This window comes from Gouania willdenowi, chromosome 6 (genome assembly GCF_900634775.1).
Source record: "Gouania willdenowi chromosome 6, fGouWil2.1, whole genome shotgun sequence".
NCBI classification, from domain to species: Eukaryota; Metazoa; Chordata; class Actinopteri; order Blenniiformes; family Gobiesocidae; genus Gouania; species Gouania willdenowi.
The window spans coordinates 19506885-19522414 of NC_041049.1; the positions used below are offsets into that span (position 1 = coordinate 19506885).

Genomic DNA, 15530 nt, shown 5'->3' on the forward strand with positions numbered 1-15530 from the left:
AATCTAATATTATTAAATTTAGATTAAAAAACGTCATATTGAATTTTAAAAACTATATTTAAATAAAACGTAAAACTGGTTTTCAAAGCCACCTAATACCTAAATGAGCTCGAGCCATGATCTTTGATTGGATGACGGACAGATAGCAATGTTAGCCCCGCAGCTAACATTAGCATCATTACGAATTTCATCACAAAATAGATATTTTAGCTGATATAAACGATATGAAAGTTGCTTGTTTGGAAGTTGATAATGAATTGGGTCGGAGGTTCACGGTAAGAGCAGAGAAGTTATTTCTAACAACCTCGTTATTATGCTAATAATGACGTTTTTTTATATATAGGAACCGGCTGCTAATGAGGAGTGACGCTAAAAAGCAGAAGGTGATAAACTCACAGAAAAACCTCATGGCTGTACTTTACAAATAAAAAATGTACAATTTCACACTGGACAATTGTTAAGAAGCTGTTTTTGTACTTCAGGAATTCTTTGAGAAGAAGAAAATGCTGCAGAGGCTGAAAAGTTTGGGTGTTGCTGTGCCTGGTTCCTTTGCTGCTGAAACAGGCAGTGGTAGCATGGACATGGTCACTCTGTTTATTGTCAACCAGATTGCTGCAAAGAAAACTCAGAACGGTAAAGTTGGCAACAACAACAATTCATAAATACAAATTTATTTTTTTTAGATCGTGACCCCATTTTTTACAACCCAACATTATTGGCAACTCCAATTTCTTGTTCTAGAATAATATTTTGTTCATATTTGTTACTCAGTGTAACAAATATGGAGTATCCAGGATTAGTGCAGAAAGATGCGTTTGCTCAGATATTTTTATACTTTATTTCTTCTTCTCTTTATACTAGATTTTATTTGAACTAAATATATATTTGAGAAAGAAAAGGTATAGAATATAGTTCTTTAAGATTGTCTGTTGTGTTTTAATTTGACTAAAAACATTTATATATAGCGATGTTACGATTAATCGTAAGGCAGTTAAAAATCGATTCATGGGTATCACGATGTCAAGATTGACATCGATACTATGAAAATTGAATCGCAGTACTTTTTATATTTATCCCTTCTCTTGTTCAGCAGTGTACGCTGCGGGCGGAATCTGCTACTACTTTCTTTCTGGCCGCATTCTACTCTTAAACATGCTAATAAATGATTCCTTACCCCTTTAGCACCGAAAGAATATCTGTAATATTACGTGAATATCTGTAAAAGTCACGTTTTTTTCATTAGCTCTGTCTGCGAGCATAGCATCTCTTCTTCACTGCAAGAATTTCTGCATGCCAACCGACCACTGGGTTACTAGCGCCCTCTGCTAGTCCAAACAAATATCAAGTAAATCAGTGAAATTACTGTTTTTTTTTTTTTAAGTCCAATTGTTAAGGCACAAAATACATTTTCAGTTGCACTTTTAAAAAGAAAAAATAACTATTATGCAGTTTTGCATTGTTTACTATAGAACCAGAATTTAAATTAATAAGTTTCTTCTTCATTTGTATTATTCCTTTATTTATTTCATTCAAGATTTATTTTTCGTTAAATTGCATTGTTTTGAATAGTTTTTTTAAATTTAATTTGATTTTTTTTCTTTTTTTTAAATTACATTTTTTTATTTAGTTTAATTAATTTTTTACTTGAGAAATAGAGTTGCTAATTAACAAATGAAAGCATAAACAAATATGGGGTTTGATGTTTATTTTTAGCTTTTAAAAAAATCATAACAATGATGATGAAAATGATCTTGATTAGAACATTAACTAAAATTATAAGGGTCAGGCGGGAGATGTCCAGAAATGATAAAAACTACAAAAATAAATCTATTCAGGAGACAAAAAAATTATATTTAATTTAACTTATCTCCAAAATTAGATTCTTTAAAATTAAATTAGAAAACCCTCTGATATGTTTTCGCATAAGCTATCATCCTACCTTTAATAACAAATTCTAATGAACTACGACCAGGCCCGCGGAACTTCTCCGCGCCGAATAGCACGTACCACGTTCCCGAGAATTCAGTGTAATGACTCGGTTCCACCGAGTAAAGAAAATGAAATTGTGTGACGTAAAATCGTAATCTACGTTGAATTGTCTTTGAAATGATATATCACACGACTACGTATGTTCCGATAAGTTTTTAAATTACCGGAAAAAGGTCTCTGATAGGCTCTTGACATCTGCTCATAGAATATCCATCTCCAATTACAGCCCGATTCAATGAGCATTAACGAAGGAGTAGTTATTTGAAAAATGAGGCCCCCTGGCGCCCCCGTGGCAGATATGGAGTATTGGGCCCCGTTCATATATTGGTATATGTCAATGATTCGGTACCGCCACAATATTTGACTCACAAATAAATGAAGAAAATACTTTAATAGAAATTGCCAAAAAAAAGGGGGGTGGAACTGAATTGTGCGAGGCATAATCGTAATCGACATTGAATCACTTTGAAACAATATATCACATGACTATGTTCCCATAAATTTGGAAATTACTGGAAATGGGGGCTGGGCCGCCTGGCCCCATTTAAAAAAAAAGGTTCAGAGCATCTCATCATATTCATTCATAGAGTATTCATACCAAACTGCATTCTGATCTAACGAGAACTAACAGAGGAGTAGTCATTTGAAAAATGGGGAACACGGGGGCCCCCGTGACATATACAAGGTAATGCTCCCCATTTATATATTAGTATGTGCCAATGATTGGGTACCACCAACTGTCGTAATATTTGACTCACAAATAAATGAGAAAACGACTTCTGTTCTTTTTTCCTTCTGGAGGCCCCCCTGGGCCCCAAATAAAAAATCGGGCTCCGAGGGTCGATGCGTACACAACCATAGATTATAGCTACCAAATTTCAGGCCGATCCGTTCAGGAATAACAGAGGAATAGCGATTTCAACTAGTGTACACAAGAAGAAGAAGAAGAAGAACAAAGTGAGTGGCGTTTTGAGTCCAGTCGCCCGGCCTAAAAAACCCAAATGTGTGAGATACAGCCTATGATGATAAGTACTGTAAGTACAAAGGGTGTTTGTCCTTTTTCAGATTCGCCGAAAATAGCCATTCATGGCAGCAGTAAAGGAGGACTGCGTCCTAAAAGAAATGAACCACTGGTGCTCCCTATGAGTCCCTGTTCACCATCACAACTCAGTCTGGTGGAGTCTTCTTACAGGTACAACCATATTTGTTAAGACGTGTATGTTTTCACCTTTTGTGGAGCCGAGTGAACCCACACTCTCCTGTTTACGGCTTTTTTCTTATCTTATTTAAGTAGCTCAGGAAGTACAAGAAGAAAGTCTGTAATTCCTCAAGGATTCAAGTCTCATCAGGTTTGGTCATCATGTGATTCCTGTGAGATTTGCATTTGTTTTTTTTTTCTCCTCTGTTTTTTCTTCTTTTTTTTCCCTGAGTCAGATTTGCGTTTGTCATGTGACAGCCTTTAGCTAAAGCTATTTAAAGCTAACTTACAGGTATTTCCCTCTAAGCTCTCACCAGTGCTGGAGTCTACCTTCTCAGACAACAGTGCATCTGATTACCTGCCACCAAATCCTGAGCCCCACACTCCTTTCTCCTCCCCCTCATCTTCCTCTTCAGGCCAAGGTTGGACTGTCCACCGTTAAATAATACATATTTAAGATGAGCATTGGGGTTTATTGTTTAATAATCCCAGAATCTGGATTTTTTTCAGAATTACTCCCCCTTAAAATCAATCTTAAGACAGAAAGCCAGAGTCGGATACAGATGTTGCCTCATTATTCACCTCCACACTGGGACACATCTGCGCCACAGCAGACTCAGGTAAAAAAATACAAGTATATTACTTTTAAAAACTAATAATTCTACAACTTCATTACAACAACATAAGGGCATTTTCCTGCAATATATCTTAGAAATCAGAAACTTTTTAATTTAATTACAACTGTGGTTTATAATGTATTGGAATTGTACAGACGTTTGTTTATTAAACTCACAAAAATCCTATGTTACAGCCTTATGCTTATTAAATATCCTGTTTATGAAAATTATGCCTGTGGACTCGTCAGAGGTTTCAACTCAGGCTGCAGGAGGGTTTATTTTAAATAAAAAATTAGAGGGAAATTGTGAATGAAAATCTTCATCACTCGTTCAGTTCCACATATTACAGTTAAATATAGGCAGAAGCTTGTAATCTTTCTGTTTGTTTTTCAAGTTTCAAGCATCAATTTCTTAAAATCACAAATTGTTGAGTATAACTCATTTTGTCTCCCCTAACTCTGCAATTTCTCACAATTAGTCACGTAGAAATTCCTACAAATTTTTAGGGAAAATGATGCAGATTTCACAAATCTTAAAGTCAAATACCAGACGCAAAAGATATCTCTGTATGCTTGAGGATGTTTTAAAGAATGTTTGAAGTTACAAACATTGTTTACACAGTGCAGGGGGAATTAGGGCACAGTATTGATTATAATATTATTATTAAACTTTTTGCATTAAAGAAATCTGAGTTTTTCTCAGATCATACTGGTTATAAAATGGCCCCTGAATTGAAGTGTTTGACACCCTTGTTCTAAAGGAAATATGAATTTAAAATATAAAAGAAACCAAATGTAGGCTATGCACAATTGAACAATTCACCAACTAATAATTAAAGAAGATTAAAAAAAAAAAAAAAAAACTGTTGGTATTAGTTTTTAAAAAATGTAAATAAATTCTCAAATATTAGGAATTTGGTTTCAGACGACATGATGGTAGCTATAGTTATAGTTGCCATATTCGTAGTTGTATCTCTAAAGTTCTTGTTTAATACAACAGAATAACTGTTTGTCAGAGTTCGTGCAGTGTTTTCAAAGTGCAATAGTTCATGTTTGCTCGCTTTTGTTTGGACTTTCTGCTGAAGGCACATGTTGTCACAATCATTCAGTGCTAATGCAGGCGGTGACCTGAAAAAAAAACAAGGTTTGGGCAAATGTTTTCCTTAACACAGAGATAAGATGACAAAGAGATTTCACCTCTGAATGAATAAATGAGGAATTCACAACGAAAATAAAAAAAACATGCTTCTTTACCATCTTTGAGCTTAATACCGTGCATAAACGTGTGTCAACATGTATATTATTTCCCCTTTTTTTTTTTTTACATCAGATCTTTTCAGCAACTTTAATTATATTTCTGTATTTTATTTTACGTTTTTATGCCCTTTCTGTCATAAAAACACAATTGTTTTTACTAACAAAAACACAAAAAACACATAATATGCATTTTTTTTTTTTTTTTGAAAATAAGGTGCAAAGTGGAATATTTGGTATGAAGTTATTACAGCCTTGAGTAGCTGAATAATTGATAGGATCATTGATTTTGAGGCATTATTACTTTTAGAGGTATGTGCATTTATTGAAAAAAAAACCCACACTGAGCTTAGGTACCAAAATGGTACCCTTCATAAAAGTGTCTTCAAAATGTCATATACATCAGATCTTTTCAACAACTGCAGACCTAACCACAAATATGAAGTTTTTAATTATATTTTTGATTTAAAAAAACATTTTTAGCCCTTTTTTTCAATGTGAAAAAACACAAATTGTGCAATTTCCCCCCCAAAACATAAGGTGCATTTTTTATTTTGAAGGTAGAGGGTTATATTTATTAAGTGTTTATGGGAAAACTCCTGTTATATGTCAGGATAACAGTATATCCAAAATATGGGGTTATAATTAGTCTTTAAATTGAATGAGATATGTTTTAACAAAATGGATAAGCAGAAAGTACACTTTTGGTCCCCAAAGGTGCTCCGAGGGTTAAGCATTATGTGACCAAGTTTAGTCTATTATTCAATGACAAAGTGACAGAAAATCCTAGTTGTCACTCGTCCTGTATTTAAACATGTGAATAAGGAGAATGTGCTACATCATTGCTCCACTATAACCAGTGCTGGTTTTGTTGTGTCAGTTCCAGCTGTTCTCACAGCCCAGAGACATGACAGATCCCATCTCCTGGTCCTGTGTTGACCCTCCTCTCTTCCAGCTGCAAACCCCCACAGCAGCCCAAGTCCTCTTTGCAAGTCCAGAGCCTGAGTGAGAATTACATTACGTTCTGTTTGAAAAGGTTCCTGTTACTTCTTAAAGAGAACCTTCGCTGTTTTTCTGTTTGGCCTAAAATCTTTGAAATGTACGTATTAGAAGATCTATGTCTAACAAAACACATTATTTTGCATCATATTCATTTTTATTAACTTTTTTAAACTGAAGCCTGTATTCTGCCATCTTGAAATCACGATTGATGATGTCACACGGCCCCACTACCTGTAAACATCCGTTTGTTTTCTATTGAAGTGAAATGTTCAGTCGGCTTTTTAGATAATTTAGCAGCTTTTTCAGTCAAAATGAAAACTTGTGCTGCTTTTGGTTGCTCTAAATAATCAGGAAAAGTTAAAGATGTCGATGTAAACCTCTTTTGTTACCGAAAGAGGATAAAAACAGTCAAATCTGAGCTCGCATTGGTGGTGACAGTTCCAACTCTGAGGTTTGGTAGTAGACAATGAAGCAGAGAAGAAGAGTTCTCCTTTACTTAAACAGTGCACTGACACGCTCTGGTGGGTGAAGCTAGAGAGTAATCACCGCGTTGACGTAATCGATGACATCGACTAAAAAAATACGTTGACGCAAAATATGCGCGCCGATGCATCGTCCGACCAAAACATAGATGGCGGCACCGGAGAATAACGAACCCGAGTGGCTCCTCCGAGTTTCAAAAGTGCAAGGCAGCGAAGACACGTACTTGTTTGTCGAAGGTCGCTGTTCCCCGTAACCCTCGTCCTTTATCCCAGGTGTGACTGGACGCTGGACGGCATCGCTGTGACGTCAGCAGCAGCAGCAACAGCAACACACACACAATAATCGAATCGAGTCAAATCAAATCGAACTGGAAAAATTAATCGTTAGATTAATCGATGCATCAAAAAAATTATCGCTAGATTAAACGTTTAAAAAAATAATCATTTATTCCAGCCTTAACTCCCACGCAAAAGAACTTCTATTCTCAGGGTTTGTGTGTCTTTAACTGTCTGTGATTTACTCACTAACTTCACCCACCAGAGCATGTCAGTGCACTGTTTAAGGGAAAATAAAGGTCGCTTAGGAGAACTCTTCTTCTCTGCTTCAACCAAAAGCAGCACAAATTGTCATTTTGACAGAAAAAACTGCTAAATGATCTAAAAATTGTCTGAATGCTTGACTCCAATAGAAAACAATGGGATGTTTACAGGCACTGGGGCTGTGTGACATCATCAATCATGTGATTTTAAGATGGATGAACACAGGCTCTAAAACGTAAAGTAGTCCCATTTTTAAAAGGCCATTAATTTGAATACGGTGTATAATAATGTTGATTTCAGGCCAAACTTAACGGCTTACATCTATATTTACGGTATGTTAGGATCACAGAGGCTACGGACTGTGTGAGACGTGCAGAGAACTTCTCAGAGGAAAAGGAGACAATGGACTTCATGAATGATCCATCAGAGTCTAAAGAGCAGGTTGAGGATGGTGTGTTTAAAGGCTTCACTAATGACCAATGTGAACCAGAAGTTAGCGCCACATGTAAGCCCTCAAACCTCCACTTGTTTTTTTTAATTTTATTTCTTTACTAATATTGTATTTTGTTAAAGATTCTCTTTCCCAAAATGCACACATGAAAATATATCTGACAGGTGAAACTCCGTCCTCCACCTGGTATGTTTGTGTAGTTATCAACACTTTGGAATGACTGAATGTGTTGCTTTTACTTTTAAAGATGATTTGTCTTTGTTTAACTTTCAGTACAGAGTCTGAGCAGCAGTGTGTGGACATGGAGGTATTTTAACGCCCCCACATGGTGGAGTTTACACCTACACTAACACTGATCTATAATAAAATAATATATAAAATAATAATAATAATACAGCACAGAGTAGAAAATGTTTTTTTCATGTTCCTTGATGTGTTTTACAGTTCCCTGAGTGCACGGACAAGAGCTTTTGTAAGTCACACCAGCATTTATTTTTCAAAAAGCATCTATAATATTTGAAATTACAATAAAAAAATGATATTTTTCCCCCCTTTTTATTGTATAGCCTGTAATGATCACAGCACTGAATCCACAGAAGAATATGTGACAGGTTACCTTAGCGCAGATTCAGACGACGTAAGTGAAGTTTCTGAAAAATTGTATATAAACTGTTAAAGCTGCTCATTTAGAATGGCTGCAGTGTGCACTCTCCAGGGTTGGGGTCCATTACATTTTTTAATTACAATTGCGTCTTCACATCCATGTTCAATTGCAACTCAATTACGATTGTGGTGACGTCATTATTTTTTTTTTTCCAATTACATTTAAAATTGCAATGATTGTTTTTCCCCCTTAAGTACATTACAATGATCAAGGAAGTTCTCAATTACTAAAGTTTAATTACAATCGATCACACATGGCTCCAGCGGATCCTTAAAAAGTCTTAAAATGCTTTACATTCATGAATCTAAAAATAAAGCCTTAAGTGTCATTAAAAAGTCTTCAGTCAATGTTTCAAAAGTCTTACATTTTTAACACACAAGTATTATTTTATGGTTGTAATTAGTCTCACTTTTCATAATAAATGGTAGCATTAGTTTTTTTTAATTTTTTTAAATGTATAAACAACATGGGAAAATGTAAATTTAATGAAAATTGCCAACAATTATTTATTTTTTGTTGTTTTATAGATTTCTGGCTATTTTTCTAGTCATCTTGTGTTTTTGGAGTGATTTTGATATTTTTTAAGTCTGTTTCTTTTTTTGTTGTTTATTTTACTGTCATTTTGTGTGTTTACTTTGAGGATCTGCCAGTTGTACGTCTGCATTACACACTAGAAAAAACCCTTTGGAAATGATTTGGTGTTTTTTTCCCCCAATTACGTTTTCTGTGAAGTTGGTCTTAAATTTTTATTTAAAATGGCAATAAAAAGTCCTAAAAAGTCTTGAATTTAATTTAACTAAAGCTGTAGGAACCCTTACACAAATACTGAGCCTTTAACAAATAAGTGAGCCATGTCTTAAATCGTCTATAAAATACATTAAGAAAAATCTATTAACATCTATTAACCATTAATTAGTTTCTTATTAGCATGCAAATTAGTTACATATTGACGCTTAATTAGTCATTATTAAGTACTAATTAATGCCTTATTCTGCATGGCCTTATTATACAACCAGTAAGCAATTAACTAAGAGTTTTCCCTTAATAACCTCAGAATTATTACTTATTAGTAGTAAGTAATGAAGTTGTTGTATATGAATTACGATCTCAATATGCTAGGGTTAAAGTTAATGTTAACCCTAATCCTAATCCTGTTTGGACTACGAGACTGCCATTAAGTGTATAATAAGGCATTATTAAGTGTATAATAAGGCATTATTAAGTACTTAATAAGGCATTATTAAGTGTATAATAAGGCATTAATAAGTACTTAATAAGGCATTAATAAGTGTATAATAAGGCATTAATAAGTGTATAATAAGGCATTAATAAGTACTTAATAAGGCATTATTAAGTGTATAATAAGGCATTAATAAGTGTATAATAAGGCATTAATAAGTACTTAATAAGGCATTATTAAGTGTATAATAAGGCATTAATAAGTACTTAATAAGGCATTAATAAGTACTTAATAAGGCATTAATAAGTACTTAATAAGGCATTATTAAGTGTATAATAAGGCATTAATAAGTACTTAATAAGGCATTAATAAGTACTTAATAAGGCATTAATAAGTACTTAATAAGGCATTATTAAGTGTATAATAAGGCATTAATAAGTACTTAATAAGGCATTAATAAGTACTTAATAAGGCATTAATAAGTACTTAATAAGGCATTAATAAGTACTTAATGATGTATAACTAAGAGCCAATATGTTTCTAATGCTAATAAGCAACTGATTAATGGTTAATAGGTGTTCCCTAAATGTATAGTGCAAATTACAACAATAGTCATCTCTGACACAGTTATGTCATAATTGTAATTCATGATCAATTACGCAAATACAATTATAATTGACCCCAACCCTGGAACTCAGATAAACTGATCAATATATCCATTATATTTACTGATGAATCTGTGGAACTCCAATAGTCTATATCAACTTAAAGACTGATCTTGTTTTCTGTGCATCAGGATGAGGAATTGTGTCAGATTTGTCAGGAGAATAATCCTATACAATCCCAAACTAAGCCCAGATATGAAGCAGAGCTTACACATGAAGATGACTTTACAGAAAAAACCTGCCAAAGTCAAAACCAACAGATCCAAAGCAGATCTGGTGAGAAGATGGAGCTTTGCACATGGAGGGAATTACCCACAGAAAGAAAAGATGCTGGAACTCAAACAGAGCACAGCCGAGCAGCTGGAGCTCGTGATGCTTCCACTCAGTGCAGCTTTGGAGAAAACAGTGGCTCCATCTCTACTGGGTTTAACCATCTACCCAGCACTGAGCTGTCAGACCAGCCTGTAGCCACCAGGGGGCAGGAGAGTGCTGCCAGAGAAGCTTCAGCATTAAACCCAGAGAGAGAAGAGAGGAGCTCCAAAGCCTCGAACCATCTGCAGAAGAGGAATAATGACAAACACCTGACAGGTATGGACACATCACAGCAACTTAGTGATCTTTAAACATCAACATGGATTCCTGCTTGGATTATTGCTTTAAAGCAGGGGTTCTCAACCTTGGGGTCAGGAGACACTGAGGGGGTCACCAGAGACCTTTAAAGCTGATATCTGGAGTTTCTGAGGAATCTATGTTCATGTATGATTCTTTTAAAATGCTAATAAATACCTAACTAGTCTCTTACTATGGTCTGCTGCTGGTGGCCATTCATATACATTAATATACAGTATATTAGTCCCTCCTTCGTCCTATAGACCCCTATACAAATGGAAACGATCGCGCCCAGCCAATAGGCTTCCACTTCCTGTTTTTGAGACTGTCAATCAAAGTGAATATGGAACTGTGCATGGAAACAAGGCCGCGTGTCACAACAGCAAACAGGTAAATATGATTTTAGCTGACCCATAGACATATATCAATGTGACCCCATACAACCTTGTTATGTTCCGCGATGCGCATGCAGAAAAGTAGAGGCGTGGCTTCTGGTAGATTGGGAGATGCAGTGGGAGGAAGTGGAGCTGTTTAGGGTGGGACATTGAGGTGTTTCTCAGAAACTCCAGATATCAGCTTTAAGAACGTAAGAATATTTTTGGACAATTTGAGCGCATTTTTGCTTATTTTTACAATTTTTCTACAACTTCACCAAACTTGCCAGATTTTAACCTATTTTAATCACTTTTTCTTGCCATAATCTGGTCCTTCTAATGCATTTTTTGCTACATTACTCCCATTGATGCCACTTCTCTGTTAAATTTTAATGCATTTTCTGCACATTTTCCACTTTCGGCAGGTATAAACTCTTTACACCACTTTTCCCACCTGATGTTGACCCATTATTGTCACTTTTAACCTCTTTTCATCATATTTCATACTTATCTTTTGCCAATTTAATCACATTCACAATTTGTCATGCCCATTATTTGCCAGTTTAAACTAATTGTTCATACTTTTTTAAATTACATTACTCCACTTTTAAACCAATATTGACACTTTGAACCTTATTTTCTATGTTTTCTCTCTGTTTTTGGCAACTCTAATTTGCAACATTTAACTAATTTCTGTGATTTTTAAAATCCCATTTCACCATCTTTTACCATCATTTTTTAACCTTTTTTTTTCTTTTTTTTAATTAATCAATTTTTTTCTGATTAAAACAAGGATTTACATCTTTAAGACGACTAGTGTATAGCTCAAATAATACATTCCCTGGATAACTGGATATTATTCAGATAAATAAATGTGGTTATCACAGATTCAATAAACAATGGACCATCATTTTGCTGACTTTATGGATGAGCAAAGGTTCTCAACCTTTTCACCCCGTGACCCTCAAAATAAAGGTACCAGAGACGGTGGACCCCCACTGTACCTGAAGGTGGTTAAACACAGACATGAACATTGAAGAACAGTCATGTGGAGACAGGACCATCTATAAGGGGGAATAAAGGGGGGAGATTTTTGGGGGCCATCCATAAAGTCAGCAAAATGATGGTTTATTGTTCTATGAATCTGTGGTAACCACATTTACACTGTTATCCTGGAAGTGTAAAAATGTAAATAATTGTTTTAATCAGAAATAAAATTAGGTAAAAGTGACCGAAAATTGTGGAAAAGGTGGTGAAATGGGATTTTTAAAACCACAGAAATTGGTTAAAATTTGCAAATTAGAGTGGCAAAAAATAGACAGAAAAAGTGGTAAAAAGGGTTCAAAGTGTCAATATTGGGACAATTTGTTTAAACTAGTAAATAATAGGCATGGCAAATCAAGAACGTGGTTAAATTGGCAAAATAAAGCAATAATGGGTCATCATGTGTGGGAAAAGTGGTGGAAAAGGTTTATAAGTAGAGAAATGTGCAGAAAAGGCAGAGAAATTTGATGAAGAAGTGGCAGAAACTTAGTAATGTAGCAAAAATGCATTAAAAGGAGCAAAAATATGGCAAGAAAAAGTGATTAAAATTTGGCAAGCATAGTGTAGTTGTTGAAAAAGGGTAAAAATAAGCAAAAAATGGTTAAAAAAAAAACATTCTTAGTTTCTTGAAAGTATCTGTTTAGAGAACATGACAGAGAACATCTCTGTGATTAAAGATCTCTCACTCGTTGCAGGTGGAACGATCAAACACTCAGAGACGGAGACACTTGAGGAGATCGCCGACATCTTGCTTCTGATGAAACAGCGGAAGAAGAAGTGAAGAGAGAAAAGAAAGCACATGTTCTGTGTTCATAGCTAAAAGTCTGATTCAGCATGAATTCCTGCACTGTTTGTTCTAAGGACTCAAACGTTACTCTGATAGTAAGCACTTCACTTTTATTTCTCCATATACATTAGATTTCATTCAGATATTCATTTATATAAACTCTAGCAAAACATTTACAGCTTGGAACAATATTTAAATATACTATACAGCACTTCATATTTATATTTATCAGTGTTTTCATTGCTCTTCTTCGTAGAAACACACGTGTATTCGATTGACATAGAAAAAACTGCAACCATTATTCCACCATAAGAAGAACACATTACACATCCCCCGCTGTGGGGTGGGGGTGGGGGGTGGGGGGGTGCAGCATTAACACAACTGGATGTTAAGAGGTTCCAACACCACTTAAACCCTTTGACAAGGTGCAGACTCAAAAACACTCACGGTAAATATTTGGTCGACACAAATTTTTAGTATACAACCTGTATGTGTGCAGCGTATCCAGTGTGTGTGTGTGTGTGTGTAGTAATACTGTCAGTACACAGAGCTTTGTGTGGCGTTAGGAATAGAATAAAGTCAACGTTCATATCTTGGTCTCGTCTGTTTTCATTACAAAGGCTTAGAGATGCTCAAATAGTGGAAAACCTTAAAGGTTTACAGTTACAGTATGTCATCACCATAAAGGGAAGTTAATTTTATACGTCAATAATTGGTCGTTTTTAAAAACTAAGAGAGCTATTTGGATTTTGCAGATGCAAATCACATTATTTAGACTTATAACCCTCACTAACGAGCACTACACTATATTACTGTTACTTTCTATTACTTCATTTTGAATTCCGATAATTGATGCGTTTTGATGTTTTAATGCAAATTTTAAAAAAAAATATAGTCTCTTAAACACTAGAGTAAAGGGTGACATCATGGGGTGTTAAACTCATTTAGTTCAGGGGCCAAATACACAGAGCAGTTTGACCACAAGTGGGCCACAGATTTTATGCTGGAAAATTAGTAATTTCACCATTATTGTGCCCTAGTTTGCACTTTCACGTATACCTAAAATATTAAACATAAAAAACAATATTCAAGGAAGAAGTGACAGAAATCAGTCCCAACAGGATCTTCACATTAAATTTCCTAAATTCTGTGACCAATTTCTATCTAATTAAAGGAAATATTATGTAATAATTTGGGGAAAATGGAAGGATTTTGTCAGAATTTTGAGTTTTTTTTCCAACATTAAAAATGCGATATACCTCTAAGCACCTGTAAAACTATGAGCCCCTATTGTTGACTTTCATTTACCCAATAATTCATGTTTTCTGTGTCATTTTTACTTTCTCCCGTGGGCCTAATTGGATGCTCTAAATGGCCGGATTTGGGCACCGGGCCGTGAGTTTGACACATGTGGGCTACGTGATCGTTGGAGGTTTTTATCCCTCAGTATAGCACATTACATTACAGGGCTAGTATGCTACAGTGTTAGTACTTTCCTTCACTGCATTTGGGATGTGACTAGGGTTGCACAATTCTGAGAATTTTCAATGTTGGAAACTTTCCATGGAAGTTAAAAATAAATTTATTGACAAGAACATTAAAAAGTAACTAAAGCCTGAGGTTTTGCGTCGAGGCTGGAAATTCAAAAACTGCCACAATTATGGGCGGAGCTCCTGGAGCAGTTAAGACACGCCCACTCTATGCTATAAAAGCTCCAAAGAACAATCTATGCTACGATAACTACCTACTCAATACTCACTATACTGTACCTCTATTCACAATTCTCTGGCAATGTTATAATTCACTAAAATGTTACAAACCACCATTGTCTGCCAAAAGTAAAATCATTTTTCATGTTTACAAAAAAATCTGTAGAAATGTTTAAAGTGTATTATTTTGCATGGATTCTATGATACAGTTTTTATTAAAGTTACTTCCAAATAATTCTGTTTAATTCCAATAAATAATTCCTAGGAAAAGTTTGGATTTTGGAACATTCCCAAAATTCCCATTAAAATTTACCAACAATGTTCCACCCCCTGTCAACCCTGTGACAGCTGGACTCTGTAAACCTTAAAAGTGTCGCCATAGTTTAGCCTATGTGTCAAACTCACGGCCTGGGGGCCAAATCTGGCCCTTTAGAGCAACAAATTCGGCCCAATCGAGAAAGTAAAAATTATTTCAGTTGTAGATAGTTCTTATATCACATGACGGCAGTCATTTTTACAGAGAGAAGGAGTGGGTGGTAATACCTAAAACAGGTATTTGGGATCAATGTGTCTAAGGTTAAGCCCAGTACGAGTTATCCCACAGTCCAAGACATGCCAGTGCATTGTAGACCAATGTTTGTGCAAGAACCGCGACTGCAAACCCAAGCTCTGGCCTGGGCCCGAAGATGCAGCCAGGCCAGCAGAAAGAGTGGGGGCCAGGGAGCCCCAGGCCACCCCTTACAACCGAGCAGCCCCCCAGACTCCCCCAAGGTCCCAAGCCGAGAGGCACCCACCGCCCACCACATGCACACCCAAGAAAGCCCCAAGGAGCCGAAAACCCAGCGCATCCTGCCACCAACCCCAACCCCAAGGCCCCCATCAAAATCCACCCCACCCCCCAACCCATATTTTCACAGCCAACCCAACAAAAGGAGGGCCCAGAGAGCCCCTGCCTGAGACCCCAGC

At 35.7% G+C, this 15530-nt stretch overlaps 1 protein-coding gene across 4 annotated transcripts; it reads left to right on the forward strand.

Moving 5' to 3' along the window:
• The first annotated feature begins 135 nt into the window (after positions 1-135).
• On the forward strand, positions 136-13184 carry redic1 (regulator of DNA class I crossover intermediates 1). Of its 4 annotated transcripts, none has more exons than XM_028450581.1 (15): positions 136-275; positions 344-383; positions 483-633; positions 3055-3181; positions 3281-3338; positions 3495-3609; positions 3698-3807; positions 5938-6062; positions 7423-7586; positions 7655-7718; positions 7806-7839; positions 7977-8004; positions 8099-8169; positions 10173-10629; positions 12764-13184. In XM_028450581.1, the coding sequence occupies exons 1-15, from the start codon at positions 253-255 to the stop codon at positions 12847-12849; spliced, it is 1653 nt and encodes a 550-aa protein (XP_028306382.1). In that variant the 5' UTR covers positions 136-252; the 3' UTR covers positions 12850-13184. The 4 variants fall into 4 exon arrangements, with proteins under 4 accessions (XP_028306382.1, XP_028306384.1, XP_028306386.1 ...); XM_028450583.1 differs by having other exon boundaries at positions 7697-7718; XM_028450585.1 differs by having other exon boundaries at positions 7423-7532.
• Positions 13185-15530: the final 2346 nt, after the last annotated feature.

Coding starts and splice junctions, on each gene's coding strand:
- redic1 (XM_028450581.1), top strand. CDS start 253: ATGAATTGGGTCGGAGGTTCACG. Junction 384..482: donor GTGACGCTAAAAAGCAGAAG/GTGATAAACTCA, acceptor TTTGTACTTCAG/GAATTCTTTGAGAAGAAGAA. Junction 3,339..3,494: donor AAGGATTCAAGTCTCATCAG/GTTTGGTCATCA, acceptor TTTCCCTCTAAG/CTCTCACCAGTGCTGGAGTC.